The sequence below is a fragment of the Brachycentrus maculatus genome, unplaced genomic scaffold, assembly GCF_059751285.1.
Source record: "Brachycentrus maculatus isolate JH-2025_06_01 unplaced genomic scaffold, ASM5975128v1 h1tg000042l, whole genome shotgun sequence".
Lineage (NCBI taxonomy): Eukaryota > Metazoa > Arthropoda > Insecta > Trichoptera > Brachycentridae > Brachycentrus > Brachycentrus maculatus.
In genome coordinates, this window is record NW_028280796.1 from 1,097,929 (window position 1) to 1,119,437 (window position 21,509).

General features: G+C 29.2%; 1 protein-coding gene across 1 annotated transcript in view; it reads right to left on the minus strand.

The window, feature by feature from the left end:
* Positions 1-19,618, minus strand: part of LOC148312378 (uncharacterized) — a 26,801-nt gene extending 7,183 nt beyond the window's left edge. The window contains exons 1-3 of the mRNA XM_088277370.1: positions 19,439-19,618; positions 2,630-2,696; positions 493-636 (exon numbers count right to left, since the gene is read on the minus strand). Coding sequence (XP_088133496.1) covers positions 493-636; positions 2,630-2,687 — 202 coding nt within the window. The 5' untranslated portion in view covers positions 2,688-2,696; positions 19,439-19,618. The remainder of the gene's footprint in view (positions 1-492; positions 637-2,629; positions 2,697-19,438) is intronic.
* Positions 19,619-21,509: the final 1,891 nt, after the last annotated feature.

Here is a 21,509-nt window from a genome sequence, read left to right on the forward strand (position 1 = left end):
CAACAGATCCATATCCAGAGTTATATTGTTCAGCATAGCGGTAGCGCTTCCTACAGGCATAACCATCGGCAGGTTGGTCCTGTATATAGGAATGTGAAACAGTCTATGCCGACGCTGTCTTGTTTTATTTTTTATTAAAGAAATAACGTGCAAAGCTTAGAAGTAAGAATTAGGAACATACAGACCAATGGTCCAGATAATTTCAGGATTATCGATCATACCGCGCAACAATCGATAAAAATGTATAATCAAATACACATTCCTTCTAGTCTCTAAATTGCTATGGCCAAGCATACCCTAGAGAAACTTGATCGGGTAGAGACAAGGATAATAGCCGTACTCTCTCATGTACCTCAGATACCTCAGAGACTTCTTTTTGAGTTATTCTACCATAAGAGAGTACTTTAGCTCGTGTGGCCCCCAAATCATTGAGCCGATTTCGAGTCTACTTCGCACCAAGGAGTTGTGACGCTATATGGCAACTTTTCTTACCGCCACCACCATCTGCAGCCGTCTTCCTTTTGCAAGTGGGATACGACCCGCACTCCGATGTCCTTCCATAGCTACAAGGATCCTCTACCAGCACGCATACCTCGCTGTTGAGGCAGCCAATATCCTTACAGGTTCTGCCATATTCTGTAATTGCAGAAAAAAATATCTTATGTAGTAGAGACATATCCACATAAATAAAATAAAAAACATAAATACATAAAAAATAATTATTTGTGTTTTTATTATTTGCAAAAATAATTTAATTTCATACTATTCCTGTGAGCCTAAGCGACTCATTATTGAAAATAGGTATCAACTTGTGGTAGAGTGAGCTTGAACCCAGAAAGTATGACTCATGAGTCTGCGACAATTACCACGGGACCACAACCCAATAACATAACAGAAACAAATGCCATACTAAACATTACTCATAGAAGATAAGTTTTCCTGACTGCTGTTAAAATATTGCATACCCACAAGCATTGTAAAAATAAACATGTCGCTCACTCCTTTCAAGAACGTCATAAATCAAAAATTGTCAATTTTCAGTTGTGCATGTTTTCGGAATGCCCAGAAAATGTACTATATTCCAGCAAAAGAGGCATATTTTTAACTAAATATTTACCCGCTACAGGGCAGAAAATGTTGTTTTTGCATTTTGAAGAAAATGTATTCTTTAATTAATTTTTTTAATATAGTAAATATTTTTCAAATGGAGAAAAAACCTTCAGGTTTTACCTAAAAAGATCTGTTGCACAGTAAAAAGTTCAATAAGTGGCTTGATCTTTATTTTTAATCCATTGTGTTATATTTTTAAACTTTAAAAACGTTCTCCTGAAAAATCAAGTTTTTTGATTTATGACGTTCTTGAAAGGAGTGAGATATGTGTGTTATCCATTTCCTTTATTTTCCATTTAACCATACTGAGCCACAGCACACGTGGTCGGGTGGGTACAGCTAGTAACAGATAGAATATGTAAATTATTGTGACATCAATAATATAATACATAATAATTAAATGTGTAGGTAAGACTGAAAATGCAAATGAAATTATTTTAAATATTTATAATAGAAAATGAATGCACTCAATCACAACTGATAATTGAATACTACCCTGAAATCATGAATATGCAGAAAGGTGTAGCACAAAAAGATTATTACACAGGAATTTATTACAATGATTAAAGAAAACACTTCGTTTTTTACCACTCAAGTGGTAAAAAACGAAGTGATTTCTTTAATCATTGTAACATGTCTTACCACAAAGTTAATGCCGAAACAATAAATAAAATACAGGAATTTATTGGTGAAAAGGTGTGGTAGTTTACCAGTAACTCACAGTGGTCGACTCAACTTCATGACAATTTATGGGAACTGTAAAAATGACAGTTACTTAGCTAATGAAAGCTTTCGAAACACCATATAGAATTAATTTTTAAGAAACATATGTATTTAGATTAGAAATTATTGGTTTTAATTATAAAAAAATGTAAACTTTCATAAACAACATTTTAAATATGAAAAATAATATTCATTTTTAATTAATGTTTTACTTAGTAAATACCACTTTACCTTAAAATCTACTGTGACACTGTTTCGATGCATTACGCATAATTTTCATGGTGTTTGAAAATGATGCGGAATGCATTGAAACACGTGTCACATTGGATTTTAAGAAAAAGTGGTGTTTACTTAGTAAAACATTAATTAAAAATGGATAGATTTTACCACAAAGTGACTCCCGAATCAATTAATGAAAAAATAATATTCATTGATACATAAGATAATGTACAAACAATGGTAGCAGGTACCAACCTACAATAATTTATTATTTTTCTTCTAACCCTTATCCGCACCCAATGGTGCATACGGTACTGCATCGCGTAGAAGCAGTGTTATCTTGATCGTTAAATACACGAAGGAAAGGTGATCAACCTTCCGCTTCAGGTACCAGTCCAGTGTCATATTAAATAAATATTACACTGAAAAATCACTAACATTTATTATGAACCTCTTGGGAATCAAACCTGGGACCTCCAGCACTATAGCTAAACGCGTTAACCATTACACCACGGAAGCGGACAATAATTTGACTGTAAAATAATTATAAGTAGCTATTGATTTAAGAATTGCTTACTTGAAAATCCGTTTGTTGACAGGACTAGGAAGAAACACAGGAATAATGTTGACCACATACTGCTGATCTGAAATAAATAAATAAATTCATATCTGTCCTGTGATTCAGGTACGAGTCTAGGGAAAAATTTCCCTCCGTGGTGAATCGAATCGGGTACCCTTTTGTGCGATACCCGAAGTTATTGACCGCTAACTTATGGAGGCGGAAATTTGCATATTGTGAAATCTCCTTTTGACAAAATTTTGCAATATCTTCGCAGAACATGTTGTAGATACTAAAAACTTTATACTTATATATATATATATATATATATATATATATATAACGTGGTAATATTTTCCTTTTGAAAATTAAGTGTAAATAATATGTAAAGTGGGTGTATAATAATAAAATAAACAATGTGTTGCTTTGTAATTAAAGTTTATTCTTAATTTATCTTTATAATAATTTTTATATCTATCTATCTATCTATCTATCTGATTCTGACAGTTAATTTTTCCTATCGGATCTCTTTTGTTTAATTCTGTGCGACGCATGCGGCATCTGGTGGTAGAACTGTTTTATGTAGGTACTTTTTGTAAGTACTTAATAAAATGTATAGGTAGGTACCTAGTTATTTTATTACATCTCCCCCCTTGGGGATGAAAATTCATAGTAAAATTTTCACTCGTCCTCCGGATCATCTTCTTGTAGTGAAGGGACTGGTATAAGTTTAGTGATATGATAAAGTTTTTTTTTTTTTTTCTTTCTTTCTTTTTTTTTTTTCTTTTTTTTTTTTTTTTTCTTTCTTGTTTTTTTTTTCTTTCTTTCTTTTTTTCCGTTCTTTTTTCTTTCTTTCTTTTTTTGTATTTTTTTTTCTTGACCCTTTTAAAGTAGACACAGTTTTTCTCAATCCATTTGTTTTTTTCTTTTGAATTCCTTCATTTTTATTCAGATCTCTTAAAGTATCTTCTAATATAACCAAATGTACAACTTTTAATTGTTCATCTGCATTTTTATTCGATTCTAAAACTGGATTCCGGCTTAGACAATCTACTTCTAAATTCTTCTTTCCTGGAGTATATTTTATTTCATCTTTCGTAGAAGTTTTTTCTACTTTATTTTTATTTTCAATTTTCAAGCACTGTTTCTGTGTTATTTGTATGTCTTCATTTTTATTCTGATCTTTTGAAATATCTTCTAATTTAACCAAATTTACAACTTTTAATTGTTCATCTGCATTTTCATTCGATTTTAATACTGGATTCCTGCTTAGACAATCTACTTCTAAATTCTTCTTTCCTGGAGTATATTTTATTTTATCTTTCGTAGAAGTTTTTTCTACTTTATTTTTATTTTCATTTTTCAAGCACTGTTTTTGTGTTATTTGTATGTCTTCATTTTTATTCTGATCTTTTAAAATATCTTCTAATTTAACCAAATTTACAACTTTTAATTGTTCATTTGCATTTTCCTTCGATTCTAATACTGGATTCCTGCTCATAAAATCTGCTTCGAAATTCTTCTTTTCTGGAGTATATTTTATTTTATATTTTGTAGAAATTTTTTTCACATGATTTTTATTTTTAATTTTATCACTAGTTCTTAAATTTCCATGTCTTCTTTGATTATCTTCTAATCGTTTTCTTTGATCATCTTCTGATTTTTCTCTCTCACTTCGAACATATTGTAGTAATTGTTTTAATACATCTAATGTTTCATAATCCATTTCCAATTAACAAAATTGTCGTTTTATAACGTGGTAATATTTTCCTTTTGAAAATTAAGTGTAAATAATATGTAAAGTGGGTGTATAATAATAAAATAAACAATGTGTTGCTTTGTAATTAAAGTTTATTCTTAATTTATCTTTATAATAATTTTTATATCTATCTATCTATCTATCTATCTGATTCTGACAGTTAATTTTTCCTATCGGATCTCTTTTGTTTAATTCTGTGCGACGCATGCGGCATCTGGTGGTAGAACTGTTTTATGTAGGTACTTTTTGTAAGTACTTAATAAAATGTATAGGTAGGTACCTAGTTATTTTATTACATATATATATATATATATATATATATATATATATATATATATGTATATTTGTATATATATATATATATATATATATATATATATATATATATATATATATATATATATATATATATATACATATATATATATATATATGTGAATATATTTATATGATTTGTAGTGAATTGACGCGGTGTGAACATGCTTGTTAATTATATGAGAAGTCAAGGTGATCAGTCCTGCGCTCCAGATCTAAGAGGAGTGGAATATGTTTGATGGTGTACAGATGACGTCAGTGAAGTGGATCAAGTTGACTTAACATTTATACGGGAAAAAAAAATGGAGGAGGAAAAGTGGGCACTATTAATTAAGAGTAAACTAATAGCAGCACTTGCTAGGGCACTCAGCGTTGCAAATACTTACTCAAGTAAAATGAGTATGCAAACCACTGAGATCATTAAGAAAAAATACTTAATTAAAATCGCAGGTAAAGTAAAGTCCAAGTAACACTTATTTTTTGCAAAAGCCATAAAGATTTATTTTAAATGCACATATTTCTGCGAATTACGTATATTTAACAGCGTTTAATAATCCGGTTGAACAACATTATACAATTGAAGACCTTGAAAAAAAACTTTTTTTCAGACAGTAAAAACAATTTTTTTTAATTCTGAAAAAAGTCTTATTTCGGGGCAAGTAAATGAAAAAATAACAATAATTAAAAAAAAAACAAAAACTGATGTTGTTTTTGTCCTGAGGTCTTCCATAAAAAATATGTAAATTTGGTACAGTGTAGAGTATACCTATCTATTAATTTGGCAAGGTCAAATATTGATCGAAATACTTCGTTTGTCTAGACCGGTAAGGGGTCGTCGTCAACGAGCGAAAAATGTATTGATAAGACTAACACTACGATATTGAAGAACTTGGGTATTTTTGTTATTAATTTATTAGACATATCGCTCACTCCTTTCAAGAACGTCATAAATCAAAAATCGACAATTTTAAGTTGTGCATGTTTTCGGAATGCTCAGAAAATGTACTATATCCCAGCAAAAGCAACAATTTTTTTTACTTAATACCCGCTACAGGGCAGAAAGTGTTGTTTTTGCATTTTGAGGAAAAGGTATTGTATAATAATTTTTTTAAATATACTAAATATTTTTCAAATGGAGATAAACCTTCAGGTTTTACCTAAAAAGATCTGTTACTTACTGCACAGTAAAAAGATACTGCACAGTAAAAAGTTTAATAAGTGACTTGATGTTTATTTTTAATACATTGTACTATATTTTTAAACTTTAAAAACGTTCTCCTGAAAAATCAAGTTTTTTGGAGTGAGCGATATAGAGATATTGTAATGGCCATCCATTGTTCCAAAACAATGAGATTTTTAACATGAAATGTTACAATATTCTGAAAACAATGCGGAACACCAAATTAATTAGTCAAAATAGGAATCCGGAAGTTTTATGAGAGTAGGTATAAAATAATAAATAATCCCCTAGAGAAAATTATTACTCTTAAGGTGGAGACTGACCGGAGCATTTCGTCGTAACATAACGTCGTAACATCGCCCGCGGCGAGCATCACCGAGCATCCGAAACGCTCGCTCGGTGTACTGACTGCCTGCATGCTCGCATCGCAACGTGTTACGTTACGACGAAATGCTCCGGTCAGTCTCCACCTTTAGGTATGTCCACCGGGATATTTTGGTAAAAAAATCAACCAACCAAACCATCTCTTTACACACCTTTCTTTATTTTATTTTATCGATAATGCTTATCTCAGTCTTGCATTCTTTTCTTATATCACAATTCGAACATCTACCATGTTTTGCCGTACATTGAGACAGAGTGGTGTGGCGTTCTATTATCTGTACCTACGAGTGTGATGGTTAGTCAGTTATATAATAAATTAAAATATGTAAATAATATATTTACTTTCATACTTGTAGAATAATTAAAATTAATTTATCCGCAGTTCCATTTCAATGTATACAGTTTTGCATATTAAATTGTAAACATTAACACAGGATATCCTAAAGAAATATTCGGGGATTTTATTTAGAATATTTAGATAATTTGTCCCGTTTAAAAAAAATAACGGAAAGGATTTTGCTACTGAATACAGAAATTACACCTGTGAAGACTGAGCTAAGATACTGCTAAAATTTAGAAGGAAATAAGTAATAAAGTCAATATGTTTTAAAATCATATAATTAACAGTTGTATGGTAAAATGTCGAAGCATTCAATTAAAATGTATATTAAATAATTTTCTTCTTCATAAAAAAATCATACAAAGAACGTAAAAAGGTATTAACATAACAAAACATGTAAATTGAAAAGGTTTGCGTGAACGGATGCCACCGAATCTGCTCACAAATTAATTTAATGCAATAAAATCATACAATACTATTCAATTTCCTACTGAAAATGGATTTTATATGAAATTTTGTTTCAATTTAAGAAAACGATAGCAAAAAATGCAGTTTTTCTGATTGATACATTTAACCTTTAGTCAACAAGTGGTCCCGTACGGGATCGCGAATTTATGCCGTCCAATGTCCTAAGGTCCCCTGCGGGACCAGTGATTATAGTACATTTTTAAATTCGTTTTCTCTGATTTATTATAAAATTATTAAATATTTGGATATTGGCTTGCAAAAATAACGACTATTTATGACAAAAATATTTTTGTCATAAAAGTACATTGGAGCATTGGAAAAACATAAGATCAAGTTTAGGTGTCGTCGCGTATGCTCAACAAGTAATCAAATCGTAAGATCCATTATACATAAAATACATAAATACCCATACGTAGATACATGTTTTAAAATCTGGCATACAATTAAAAAAAATGGTTTTAAATTCATAAGTTTTGTGTAATTTATTGTATATCGTTTGGATTTTTTTTACTTTGATCTATAATTATATAAAATGTGACAAATTGTCAATGAGCTTCTGTAAATTATAAACAATCTTTTGATTTGCTAATGTTTTTTATTTTTTATTTTACCCACATAGGCTAATTAGTTTTAAGGATGTAATTATTTTTATAACAGCTATGGATCACGCGAATATTTCGCAAAAAAATATTTGTGTAGTGGGGAACCTTTATTACCTACAGCACACGGGCGTTTAAAGGTTTAAGATATTAAAATCATAAGTTTTGTTTTGGGCTATACAATATTGAAATAGGCGTTTCGTTTTACTTGGGGATTGAACTTTCGAATCTGAAAACAGCATCCACTATTGAAGTGATGCATATCGTAAAACATGGTATTTGGTATATTTAGCATTATGTACTTATACTAAATATACATAATACTATGTAGTCGTAAAATAATAGCTTCATTGATTACGTATTCGCAAATAACCAAGTAATAAATTGAGAAAAGATTTGTTTATACGAACTTTCTAATTTGAGAATCGAGAAATTTTGTTTACACGAATCGGTGATTACGTATATTTAAATTTTAAATACGAACCACGAGTGTGGAAAAGGACGTAGTGAAAAACAATAAAACCCAACAGATGTACGATGGGTAACGCAAAGATTGTGAATTTTACTTAGATTCGACATTTCGCTCACTCCTTTCAAGAACGTCATAAATCAAAAAACTTGATTTTTCAGGAGAACGTTTTTAAAGTTTAAAAATATAATAAAATGTATTAAAAATAAATATCAAACTACTTACTGAACTTTTTACTTTGCAACAGATATTTTAGGTAAAACCTGGAGGTAATTTCTCCATTAAAAAATATTTAATAAGTATATTTAAAAAAAATAATTAAACAATACCTTTTCTTCAAAATGCAAAAACATCACTTTTTGCCTCTTTTGCTGGGATATAGTACATTTTCTTACCATTTCGAAAACATGCACAACTGAAAATTGTCGATTTTTGATTTATGACGTTCTTGAAAGGAGTAAGCGATTTGCAGTTTTACTTTGTATAAATGGAGTGTGTTCTTGTTTAGAAATGAAAGTTTGTATTGCATACCCTGTTTCGCAAATAGTATTATTTACTAGCTGTACCGAGTCACGCGTTGCTGCGGCTCAGCCTGGTTAGTTGTAAAATAAATAAAAAAAGGAAGCAGGTTGTAAAGCAATGAAAATATGAAAAATCGATGAAACAAAAATGGAATCGAAAATATTGAGAATGATAAATGACAGAAGTGTCAAGAAGCACGCTGTCTCCAATAAGCAATGTTTAGATTGGGCGTATCGCTCATACGTTTTGCAGATGGCGCTGCCACTGTGGTAAAAAATCCGTTTAAAAACATAATTTAATATATCCCAGGTAAAAATACCTGTAACAGGAATATAAAAACCGCGCGTATTCGGATGTAACGTTGTATATTTTTTTAAGGTGAATCGGTGAATTACATAAGGAAATTTAAGATTTTGAACAAACGAACATTGACATTTTTATTTACATGGAAAATAGTAATGTTGCCTGCATGCTAATGAAATAATTGAATTATTTGCAGTCATTGGTACACAGCGGCAAATCTTAGCTGTTTGCGTGTATTGCCTTAAACTAGTCTCTTTGTAACTTTGAAAAACCAATGGTTTAATACCATTCCGAAATTTAAATAGTAAACAACCTCTATGGATTATAAAAAAAATGGTTTTCTCTTGTTGTCACGATATTATGACGTCAAAACAATGTATTAATTCGAATTTCTTCGAGCATGTATTGCAAGAACGTGTGTAGGATGTAAAATGTACAGAACGAGAAAAAATAGTCGTGATGGCCTTTATAGTCAAATGAGCACAGAATAATGATTCGCCAACAATGAGATATTTGTATTCTTTTAGCCGCGATCGAGGCTGAATGTGGTTCAAATGAAAAGAGACAACAATGAACAAAATCGACTTCTGTGCAAAATGTACATATGTACATACATATGTATATGTTCATAAGTGTATGATAATATAAATACATATATCGGTAGTGTAATGGCAAACGGGTATATCTGTCAAATTTTTCATTTTCTAAGTTTGTTCCACAAAATGTCTAAAATAGTGTATTCCATGATCTAGCAAAAAGATATAGCTGTAGTCGCAATACTTATTTAGTTTTATTAAGATATGTACATATGCCATCCGAATAAAATATTTAATTTCACAAGTTTGTTTTTGCTCTCCTGTAAAATTTGGTCTGAGACAGATATACCCCTTTGCCTTTACACTACCGATATATCAAAATATTTAAGATTAATAAAATTTTATGTGCTCATTAAACTAAAGGTGTATAAAAAGCATACGTTGGTAGAATAGACGTAGAAGAATAAAAGTTTTCAAAAACTCAATTCTTAAAACTTAATTAAAATCGTAAAATGTCATTTTTAACTAGCCGTACCTGGCCACATTTAAAAAAAATATGTATTTCTGAAACAAAGCAATCAATAACATTGAAAATGCTTAGTGACAGCATCTGTCAGGGAACACGCTGCCCGCCATGAGCAACGTTTAATATTGCGTGTGTTACTGTTACTTTGCACAGATGGCGCCGCCATTGCGATAAAAAACTGTTTAAAAAAACATGTGTGTATCTGTCACAAGTAAAATACACCTGTAACAGGTGTATATTAAAACACGCGCGAATTCAAATGAAACTTTGTAATAAAATTACCTGATACGGCACCAGAAAGAGAAGAAGAATAGCATTAATATACTTTTTACCTTATTTTTTATATGCCTATTTACTGTATCTTTTATTGCTTTATATTTTACATTTTGCCCTGTGTTTTCTTATTTGTTACCTTTTTATTATTTGTTTTATAGTATTGTTAACCTTAATCCCATGTCCCAAATATGCCAAATGAAAATTACTCATCGTTAATATTATATATGTAATATGTTTAAAATAAATAAATAACTCACTCAAAAATACATTTCCAAAAAAACTCGAGAATTTTATTCATACAATAATTCTCTCAAAATACTACTTAAAAGTGATAATATTAATATTGATACTACTTAATATTATTAGTAATACTCTCAAAATAATACATCTAATAATACTCTCATATAATAATACGAGTAGCATAAATTACGCTAAAGATACTTTCAAAATCTTCCACTATTAAAACAAAACTAAGGTAGTAAAACTAAAACCTTAATGTATTATTTAAAATAGGTACCTTCTACAATAAGCGATTTCATCTGCACAAATTGTGTCTATAAATGCACTGCGAGTATTTTACAATGAAACTTAAAACGATCTTAGTCTTGGTCTTGATAAATATTTTGCACCGGGAGTGAAAGGTTAAGAGGTTTGACCTCGAGGCTACAATAAAATTAAGAAGGAGATATTTTATATTTATCAGTTCTACGTTCAAATAAAGTGACTTTCCTTTCTTCCTACCAATGACTAAGGGGTTTAGAAACATTATTTTTAGTAGATAAATATGTATATTTACGAAAATAAACGTAAATGTCTGCCGTCTAAAAATACGTGAATGTGGATTTTTTAACTCCAATATAATTTTTTGATGAAATAATGCAGATATTTTTCTCAACTTTTTTTTACGCTTTCACTCGTTAATGAGTAAAAAAATCATACTTTAGCCCAAAATAAATTTTTTGGGAAAAAAATATTTTACGATCTGTATATTTACTATGATAATTTCAAATATTTATATTTTTTATATTATAAGTAAATCTCTATTTTTCACTTATGTTAGGCGATAATTTAAAAAAATGTAATCATAGCAAAATACAAAGCTGATTGGGTTAGTGGTGTTTGAAAATGATGCGGAATGTATCGAAACATGTGTCACAGTATATTTTAAGAAAAAGTGGTATTTACTAAGTAATACATTAATTAAAAATACAAAGCATTAGATTTAAGTTTTACACTGACAGTTCTTGCTGGAACTGTGCTTTAAAAAATAAAACAGAAAATGTGTATCTTTTTCCATTTTCAACATATTTGCCAGTGACCAGGTTTCCTCGTTATCGACATAATCAAACTGAAGACTCAGCGTGATGATGTCGGTAAAGACGAAACCCAATCACGTGTCAAATAAACAAAAGTGAAAAAAAGCTACAAAGTTGTTGTTTTATTACATAAACCTTTTTGTCCTTGAGCACTTGGATGAGTCAGCATTTTTCACAAAGGTTCAATACTCGTAAAGCCACCAGTCATCATCATCAACAAAATATAATAGAACTATCACACTAAAAAGTTCGTAATACTGATTACCTACCCCAATACTAACTGTATTAGGAGTAGAGTGAATGTAGTGAGAATGAAAAAAAAAGTTTAAATACTAATATTAAAAAGTGCCCAACTCCGGTGTAATATTCCAGAAGAACGTAAAAACATGTACTGAAAGTTTTTACGCTCTTTCGGAAAGTGGGCCCGGACGACTGAAAGACACTGCGGATTATCCTACAATGTGTATTAATTAGTACCACGCTTCATAGCATTTTATTCATATTATTGTTCAATAAGATCTACCAAGGGTGCAATAGTTACAATAAAGGCTAAAAAGTCTTAAAAAGTTTTGTTACAAAAAAATCACGTATGTATGTTGTAATAGACGAAAAATACAAAAAAACATTAAGGAACCAAAAAAATTAAAAAATTAATATTTTAAAATACAAAAAATACCATTATGGAAGTTCACAAAATTTTAGTAATTTCACTGGCAAAAATATTTATTTTTACTAAGACTACATTTAAGACCCCTTTAGTACTAAATTTAAAAGCACAAAAATGACAAACATAATACATATATCTCTCGGGATGGGACTTATGATATCGTGTCTCCAGTGACAAAATAGTATGTATTGTATACATATATATATATATATATATATATATATATATATATATATATATATATATATATATATATATATATATATATATATATATATATATATATATATATATATATATATATATATATATATATATAAATATATATATATACATATATATATATATATATATATATATATATATATATATATGTATATATATATATATACATATATATATATATATATATATATATATATATATATATATGTATATATATATATATATATATATATATATATATATATATATATATATATATATATATATAAATATATATATATATATATATATATAATATATATATATATATATATATATATATATATATATATATATATATATATATATATATATATATATATATATATATATATATATATATATATATATATATATATATATATATATATATATATATATATATATATATATATATATATATATATATATATATATATATATATATATATATATATATATATATATATATATATATATATATATATATATATATATATATATATATATATATATATATATATATATATATATATATATATATATATATATATATATATATATATATATATATATATATATATATATATATATATATATATATATATATATATATATATATATATATATATATATATATATATATATATATATATATATATATATATATATATATATATATATATATATATATATATATATATATATATATATATATATATATATATATATATATATATATATATATATATATATATATATATATATATATATATATATATATATATATATATATATATATATATATATATATATATATATATATATATATATATATATATATATATATATATATATATATATATATATATATATATATATATATATATATATATATATATATATATATATATATATATATATATATATATATATATATATATATATGATAAAAATAAGATATTTCTCTAAAGAAATTTATACCACTTACCAGCTTGCGTACGTATTTGGATAACCTATAAAACAACTTACTTCGCGTTTTAAATTGAACAACGAAATTTCTCTTACCCAATAAAATATTTATAGTTTATTGAAGTCCCACGTTACAAATGAGGCTTGTTGACCAAGTGTCGATTAGTACACGACTGAACAATGACTCATGTCAGGCAACAGATGTACTTACGTGTATTATAATTACCAATTATGACATAAAAATACAAATTGATGAATTGCCTTACACTCACTCGATTAAAGAAAACCTTTTCCCGCTAATTAAGAGGGAAAATACTTAAACCATATAGCTGTAAGAACTTATCTAAGTCTATCTAGGTACCTCTACTGCTAGATGAAACATGGTGGAATTTGTCACATGTTTTTTGTGTACTTTAGGTTATCGGTAAATGGGTAACTTTTGATAAATAAAATTTCAATGTGAATAGTCCAATTGCAAACCACGTTGTTAAAAAAAAGTTTTTTAATAGTTTGTTATTTAAAATATTAACGTCTATGTTTAACATAATCTGCCAAAGTTAGGAATAAAATGGAATAGAAGAATCAATACTCTTGCAATACTCACTATGCCGATCCACAGTTCACTTTCAAAAATCCCTCAGAAAAGCTCAAATCGGTAGAAGATTTAATATGATTTTTTATATAGCGTGGTTTGCAAGTAGACTGACTACTCATATAGGTCACAATTTAAAAATAAAAGATAAATTAACGGAATCTCGTTTATTGATCACTTTCTGGCGGTATTCAGTGTTATTGTTATTTTTTAACCTTGTCACGAAAAGATTAAACAAAAAATACATGAGGTGGATTATAACCCCCTGTATTCTAATTTCATCAATTTGAAATAATATTTTTCTAGTAATTTATCATCGCTCTGTACCTCATGCGTTTATCCCCAATCAGTACAAACGCAACCTTATTCATTGTGTTTAAGGAAATTTGTATAATATGTATAAAAACTCTATAATTTCAGCAATTTATGCTTCTGTTCGTATGAGGTATGCCAGTTTGACAGTTGGGATTTGTAAAATTGTCCTTTATGTACCCTTTTCGATTCCTTAACTAAATGCGATGGAAAATATCGTTTTTCCTCTCTTTTCCGTAGGTAAATTAAAACACACACACGATGCCTGTACCAAAAATTGAGAAAAACGGAAGGCACAAGACTGTTGAAGATGTGTGACGTAGCAGAACACTTTGATTATTATTTTAAAAATTCATGTTTTTTTTAAAAAAAATTATGGTAAATTATTTGTAAAGAAAAGATCCATTAGTGTTTTGTGTTATTCAGCCAGTGACGCAAATCTACCTGAGTCTCAGATATTAAGAATACGAAGAAACAATAATAGTTTAAATACTATTTGTAAATTGTTACATTGAGTGTAATGATTGATTTTTAACAGAATTAAATAATTCTAAACACATCCTTTTTGTTCTGTAACTCAACAGTCAGCTACCCTCTTAAACTAATTGCGAGTGAATTTAAGCTTGACTGATTTATTATAATGTTAATTTGATTTATTATAATTGTTTTATTGACAATAATAAATACTGGGATTTTTATAACCAGAATATAAAATAGTAAAGGAAGCTAAATACACAGCACAAGACCTTGAACTTTATGCAAAAAATAATCCGAGCTTTGCAGATAACGATGCTTAAATATTCCAAGTTACAAAACATGTATCTAAGTATTTTATATCATAAACAATATTTTAATATTTTTCTAAACATAGTACGAACATAGCCAATAAAAAAACTTGAATTTATGAGTCTGCGATTCAAACGTATAATTACTCGCCATGTAGGTACAAATACAAATATAAGTTATGCACGGAAGAAAATACAGTGGAATTCTGCAAACCATATCCGGGTGGATTGGTTTATTATTATCAGTAATCTAACCACAATTAGTAATATTGAATGGAAAGTATAATATAAATTATTAATCTATAAAAATAAAAATGAAACAGTTCACTTCCCCAAAATCTCAAAAAATCCTAAAGCTATTTACTGATTGCTTTGAAATTTTGACACAACGTATTCGGATACACTTTTTTTAAATCTACAATATTTCAATTAAAGTTTTACAGGTGTCAATTGTTTTTTACATGTGAAAAAAATATGCTTTTTGAAAAACAACGTTTATTACTGAAATGGCAGCGCTATCTGTTGATCATAACAACACACGCTCATGGCAAATAGCGCGCTGAGAACTGTTGTCACTCAGCATTTTCAAGGTTTTCGACTGCATTGGTTCATAAGCATTATGAAATTATAAATATAAAAAATGTGTGCCTTCTATTTGATTTATTATCCATGTAACCAGACTGAGTCTCGGATACGCGTGACCGGGTACAGCTAGTTAGAAATACCATTTAAGTATAACAAGTACTTAATACAATCGTTATTCATTGTTTGAAGTTTTTTCCTCAATCCGTTTAAAATAACACAAAATAAAAGTATAAATATAACAGATTTTAGTCATTAAAAAAAAATGTTATCAAAGGCCGCCAATGAGTAAAACTTGTGGTCTTTCGATAGACACGATGCGGATTTTTTGGGCCAGGAGTCGATCGCCGTTGTTTAGGATGACCTTAGAGATTTGCTATGACCTCGAAATTTAATCAAAATAAGCGTAGATTCTCAATGTATAGCGCAGGCGCTTAACACTATTTCTGCACCTGAGAAGGGGCATTTATATTATATGTAGCATGATATTCATTATTATTATTCTTATTATTTTTCATTTCTTCATTTAGCTTATACTTATTACATTTAATACAAACGAATTAATGTTTACACTTAATTTAACATCATATATATTTTCAACTTCTTATAATAAATATAACATTTCTTTTATAATTTTTCATTATTTGTACATTCAGGCATCTCATCATACATTTTTATTGTTATGTTCATATTTCTTTCTCGAGTCAAATAAAATGAATAATTTCAAGTAATGGATAACGAAATAATAGACTTAGATTTAAATTTTACAACTATCATGGTTCGTACATACACATGAATGAATTCACAAACGCATATGGATGATCAACCAATGTGTTCAGAATTGCAACTTGGCGACTATCAAAATACTGAGAATTGTCACGCTTGTGGAATTACAGAAAAAACACTTCACTTTGAGCTGCCATGATGAATTGTATACAAAAATAACGAAAACACGGGACGGGTTGATATATTATGACAGACAGATTTATTTTCGTCACTTTGATGTGTGATAAAAAACCGACGATGAACGGATTGCCGCAAAATGCCCGGTTAGTGGGAAACACTATAGACAATAAATACCAAAAGATACAGAGAAAACGGACTCTGAGCCATATTTTGAGAAAACATTTGGCCATTTACAGGACCAATCAAAGTATGAAAATAAAATGTTACATATCTTCTAGTTTGTGGAGTATTTGTGTCTATTCAGTCTCCATTATTTTTTGCATCATTACAAATGGATACCAACTAGAATCGTCACGGAATCTTAAGAGAATAAAGGCAATTATTTTTTTAATTGCGTCAAGTTTACCATGTCATAGCAATAGCATAACACAAGCATACTAATGTTTGTCTAATGATATTTTTCTATGAAGCTTTTACGGCGTAGGTATGCATTGATTTTTTACATACTCCGCAATTGAATGACGCAATTCGAGACAATACAATCGCAAATGGACGGAATATCAGTTTCTTAAATCCGGGATAGTACGATTTTTTCGAGTCTTTCTGACAGACTTCAAAAGACGTGCAGAGTCTGAAAACGAGAGTCTTAATTATAATAACGAATATTTAGGCAAATTCTGTCAACAAATCTATGGTTAAAATCGATATTTCACGTATATCAGCTGTAGCAGGTTGTTTCTGTAACAGGGTATAATTTTGCGAGATTTGCTGAATTTTCAGAAACGTTCTCGAGAAGCAACCGGAATTTTCCTTCTTCCTTGCTCCGTCCCAACTTATCGCCATTAAAGACTGTTAAAGTCAGCTCTCCTCGTCCTCAGGTTGTAGGTCCTTCTAACATATAAAACGTCATCTAGTTCATGCTATCGAATAATGTTATCTTTCTGTGGTAACCTTGATTTTTTTTGGTCTTCCTCTAGATGTCTTTCGAGGAAGATCCATGGCGATCACCAGGTTTACAATATGTTCAGGTTCTTTACGTCCTATTTGCCTATACCATTTCAATTGCCTTTCCTCTATCTTACTATTGATATTAGTTAGAGAAGCAACCATGATTAAGACCCCCAAATAAAGAAACTATCATTTCATCCACTTGCGACTGACTATATATGAGATTCTTTTGTCAGCATTTTGGCTATTTTTGTATTGAAATCGATGAAATTAGAATAGTCATTTAAACGATGGTTAGTACTCTTACATATTGCGTTTCTAGGAATTCAATGTTGTGAACTATTCATTCAAGATTGTAATTTTGGGTTCAGAGGTTATATGATAAGATAATATACCAAATTCGTCAGTAAACATTACCACACACTTATGCTTATTATAAAAACTATTCATATATCATAAATACCCAAGACGAATGTCATAAATACCCAAGAACGATGTTAAAAATTCAACGTTGTTACGAAAAGTTTAAAAAAATATATTAATCTTGTATCAACTTCTATTGCCATTCGTTAGGACAAAGATGGTCGCTATCAAAAACTTTTTATAAGGGAATTCGTGATGCTACAAATTCGCTCATGAGTAGCGATTGCTCGCATCTCTCATTAAAAGCGTCATTTGTTGTGGTTTCTCAAGAACGTCATTTTTTTCCAAAAACACATAATTCCTTACATTTTTTACATACTTTCATTTGTTCCACCCAATGACGGATAAACCAAAACGATATAAACGCAAGCCGTTTCGTTATGTTCAACAAAATTTCCAATGCTCCAAATTATCCAAACTCCATATTTTTTAACTTACTGTCTATTGGTTTCTGTCATACTACTATTGGTTTCTGTACTATTGGTTTCTGTCATAAGTGTAAATAATTGCTATTAATTTAAATTTTTTCAATTATTGATTTATATTACACGAACAAAATATCGTTTCGCTCTCTGTATATGTAGAAGCAATACTAATATTTGCGAAAATTGATTGCACAATGAAATATTGAAGAAGCGTGATACACATGGATACGTTTTTTGTCAGTTTTTCGTTTTGTTAAATCATTTTTAAGAATGATTTAACAATAATATTCGTGGAATAAAAATAAAGTGTGGCGGTTGTTTGAAATATTGTAGTATTCTCCTACAACAAAAAATGGAGGTTCAAAATCTTCCTACCATCATTTATATAATATACAATATTCATAAAAAAAATATATAAAGTAAGATAATTATTTTATGGTTGCATTCCTTTTAGTCATGACGCTTGTTGATCATTTCAATTGAAAACCGATGAGTATTGTAAATGTCGTCATCACTGGTTTAATTTTTAGATTATAGCCTAGTAACTACGTACAAAATACTACGAACCTACTCACAAGATGACTAAAAACTAGAAAAAAATCAATACCTTATAGGAAAATTTTATATGAAGTAAGTAGGTACCTTTCTACCTACGTACGTACTGAAATTTAAAACAAACTGTCATGTCGCAAATTATCTTAATTTCAAGGTGTAAAGCATGTGTCAAAACAATAAATACACTTTAATTTTAATTAACGACAAAAATATTATATTATAATTTACTCTTTATGATAATAACACGAATAAAGGTGCCTCTCGTATTGCGGAAATTTCAATAACAAAAAAAGGAGATAATAATCGCTTACATGTGAACTGGTTTTGAAGGTGAAACAAACATCAAAGGAAAAATCTATCAACTGCGATGTCTTATACTAGAACGTGTTGACTATAAATAAACACAAACATACTATAAACTTACTGTGGTCACGTTAATCCATACAAATACAAACACTGTATCGCTTCTTGAAGCTTTCGCACAGCACTGATTATTCACTAAACGGGTAAATATTTTATTTCGACAGTAATGTGGTTAATTAAATGTCGATACACTAACACAACACGGGAAAACGCGTCGCCATCTTGGCGTCGAAATAGAAACAACTGAATGCGCGGCAATATGAATCTGACAAAAACAGAAGAAGGCGGCGTGGTAGGAGAGACTGCGACAGACCGGTGGATCTCGAACTGTGGTGACGCTTGAAAAGTTCATAATCTAGGTCAATTGAGGTTGAGTTGTGAAGAGACGAATAATCGATACACCGCTGGTTAACTACGCGCTACAAGTAAAAGTATGTACCTACTTGTAACACGTGAGTTCTTTCAACTCTGTTCTGGTTGACAGGTTAACAGCTGACTATACAAAGCAACAATAACAAAAACAAAAAAACTGTAATATGGGTACATTATTCACACTTCACATGGACTTTAGTTAATTATACAATACGTATAATTGACTTATATTATAATATAATATAACAGTCGTCCGCCTCTGTGATGTAATGGTTAGCACGCTCGACTACCATTCTGGAGGTCCCGGGTTCGATTCCCAGAGGGGGGGCGTCAAAAATATAAGTGACTTTCACTCTAATGTTTATTCAATATTACTTCTGAAGCGGAGGGCTGATCACCTCTCCTTCATGTGTTAATGATCAAGATAACACTACGTTTATACGATGCAGTACCTTATGCACCATTGGGGTGCGGGTAAAGTTTTGAAGAAGAAGAAAATATTATATATTCATGTATTTCTCATTAAATATCTTTTGCACTTTAATTTAAAAAGAGCCATATTTCGTTGGAATTTTACGTAATTTGGCATTGTTTGGAACATTTGTAATTCTTTATACATGACAGTTTTATGGTCTTTTTTTCCAGTGCTATATTCCCAGATACTATTTTTGTACCATTGTGAAAATACTCACTCACTCACTTAATTTAATTTAATTTTATTAAAAAAACTATGCCTAATTATGCAATTATAAATTACGTTTACACATTGTATTTTTTTTAATTGCGTACATAAAATGTTCATGGCTTTAAAAAGGTTGAGAGCCATTAATTTTATTCGAGAGAGGCTAGCCGATTCATACGTCATAAGCCAATACATTTCTATAGCCAGACCTAGTAGGAGTGTGTATGTACGTGTATAAAGTGATGTAAAAAATGAAGTCGTCGCAATTTGGTGGGTATTTTTGCATTAATGCTTCCTATGTACGAGATGCCTACCAAAAACTTGATTTTTAAATGTGTTACAGGTTGCCAATTCTAGATTTTAATTTAATTCATTTCTTATACCGTTTTCTCACGAATATTATCAGCAATTTAATTTAAAGGACACAAATAATTTTTAAAATCTTTACTTTTCTTACCTACTACTGCTATTCCTCCTCCATTTTCTTTCCCATATAACAGTAACCTCCTTCACCCAGTGTTCATTACTAGCGTCATCTGTACTTTATAAAATATAACATTTTTCTTATATTATTATTGCAATTATAACATATTTCTTATATTATTATATCAAATATTACATATTATTTATAAATTCTTGGATATGGAAGACCATATTCAAGAATCTGAACGCAAGACTGATCACCTTGCCCTTCAGACCGTGTCGTCAGATGCGGTGCCCTATGCACTGTTGCTTGCGGATAGTAATAAGATTAAAAGTGAAAATCTTTTGGAAAATAATAAAAAAAAATAAGTGCATTAAAAAAATCAAAATTAAATAAAAATGTTATTCGGTATAGAAAACGTACAAAATCACATATCGCTCGCTCCTTTCAAGAACGTCATAAATCAAAAATCATAAATTTTCAGTTGTGCATGTTTTCGGAATGCCCAGAAAATATACTATATCCCAGCAAAATCGTCATATTTTTTACTTAATATTTACCCGCTACAGGGCAGAAAGTGTTGTTTTTGCATTTTGAAAAAAAGGTATGGGTTAATTATTTTTTTAAATATACTAAATATTTTTCAAATGGAGA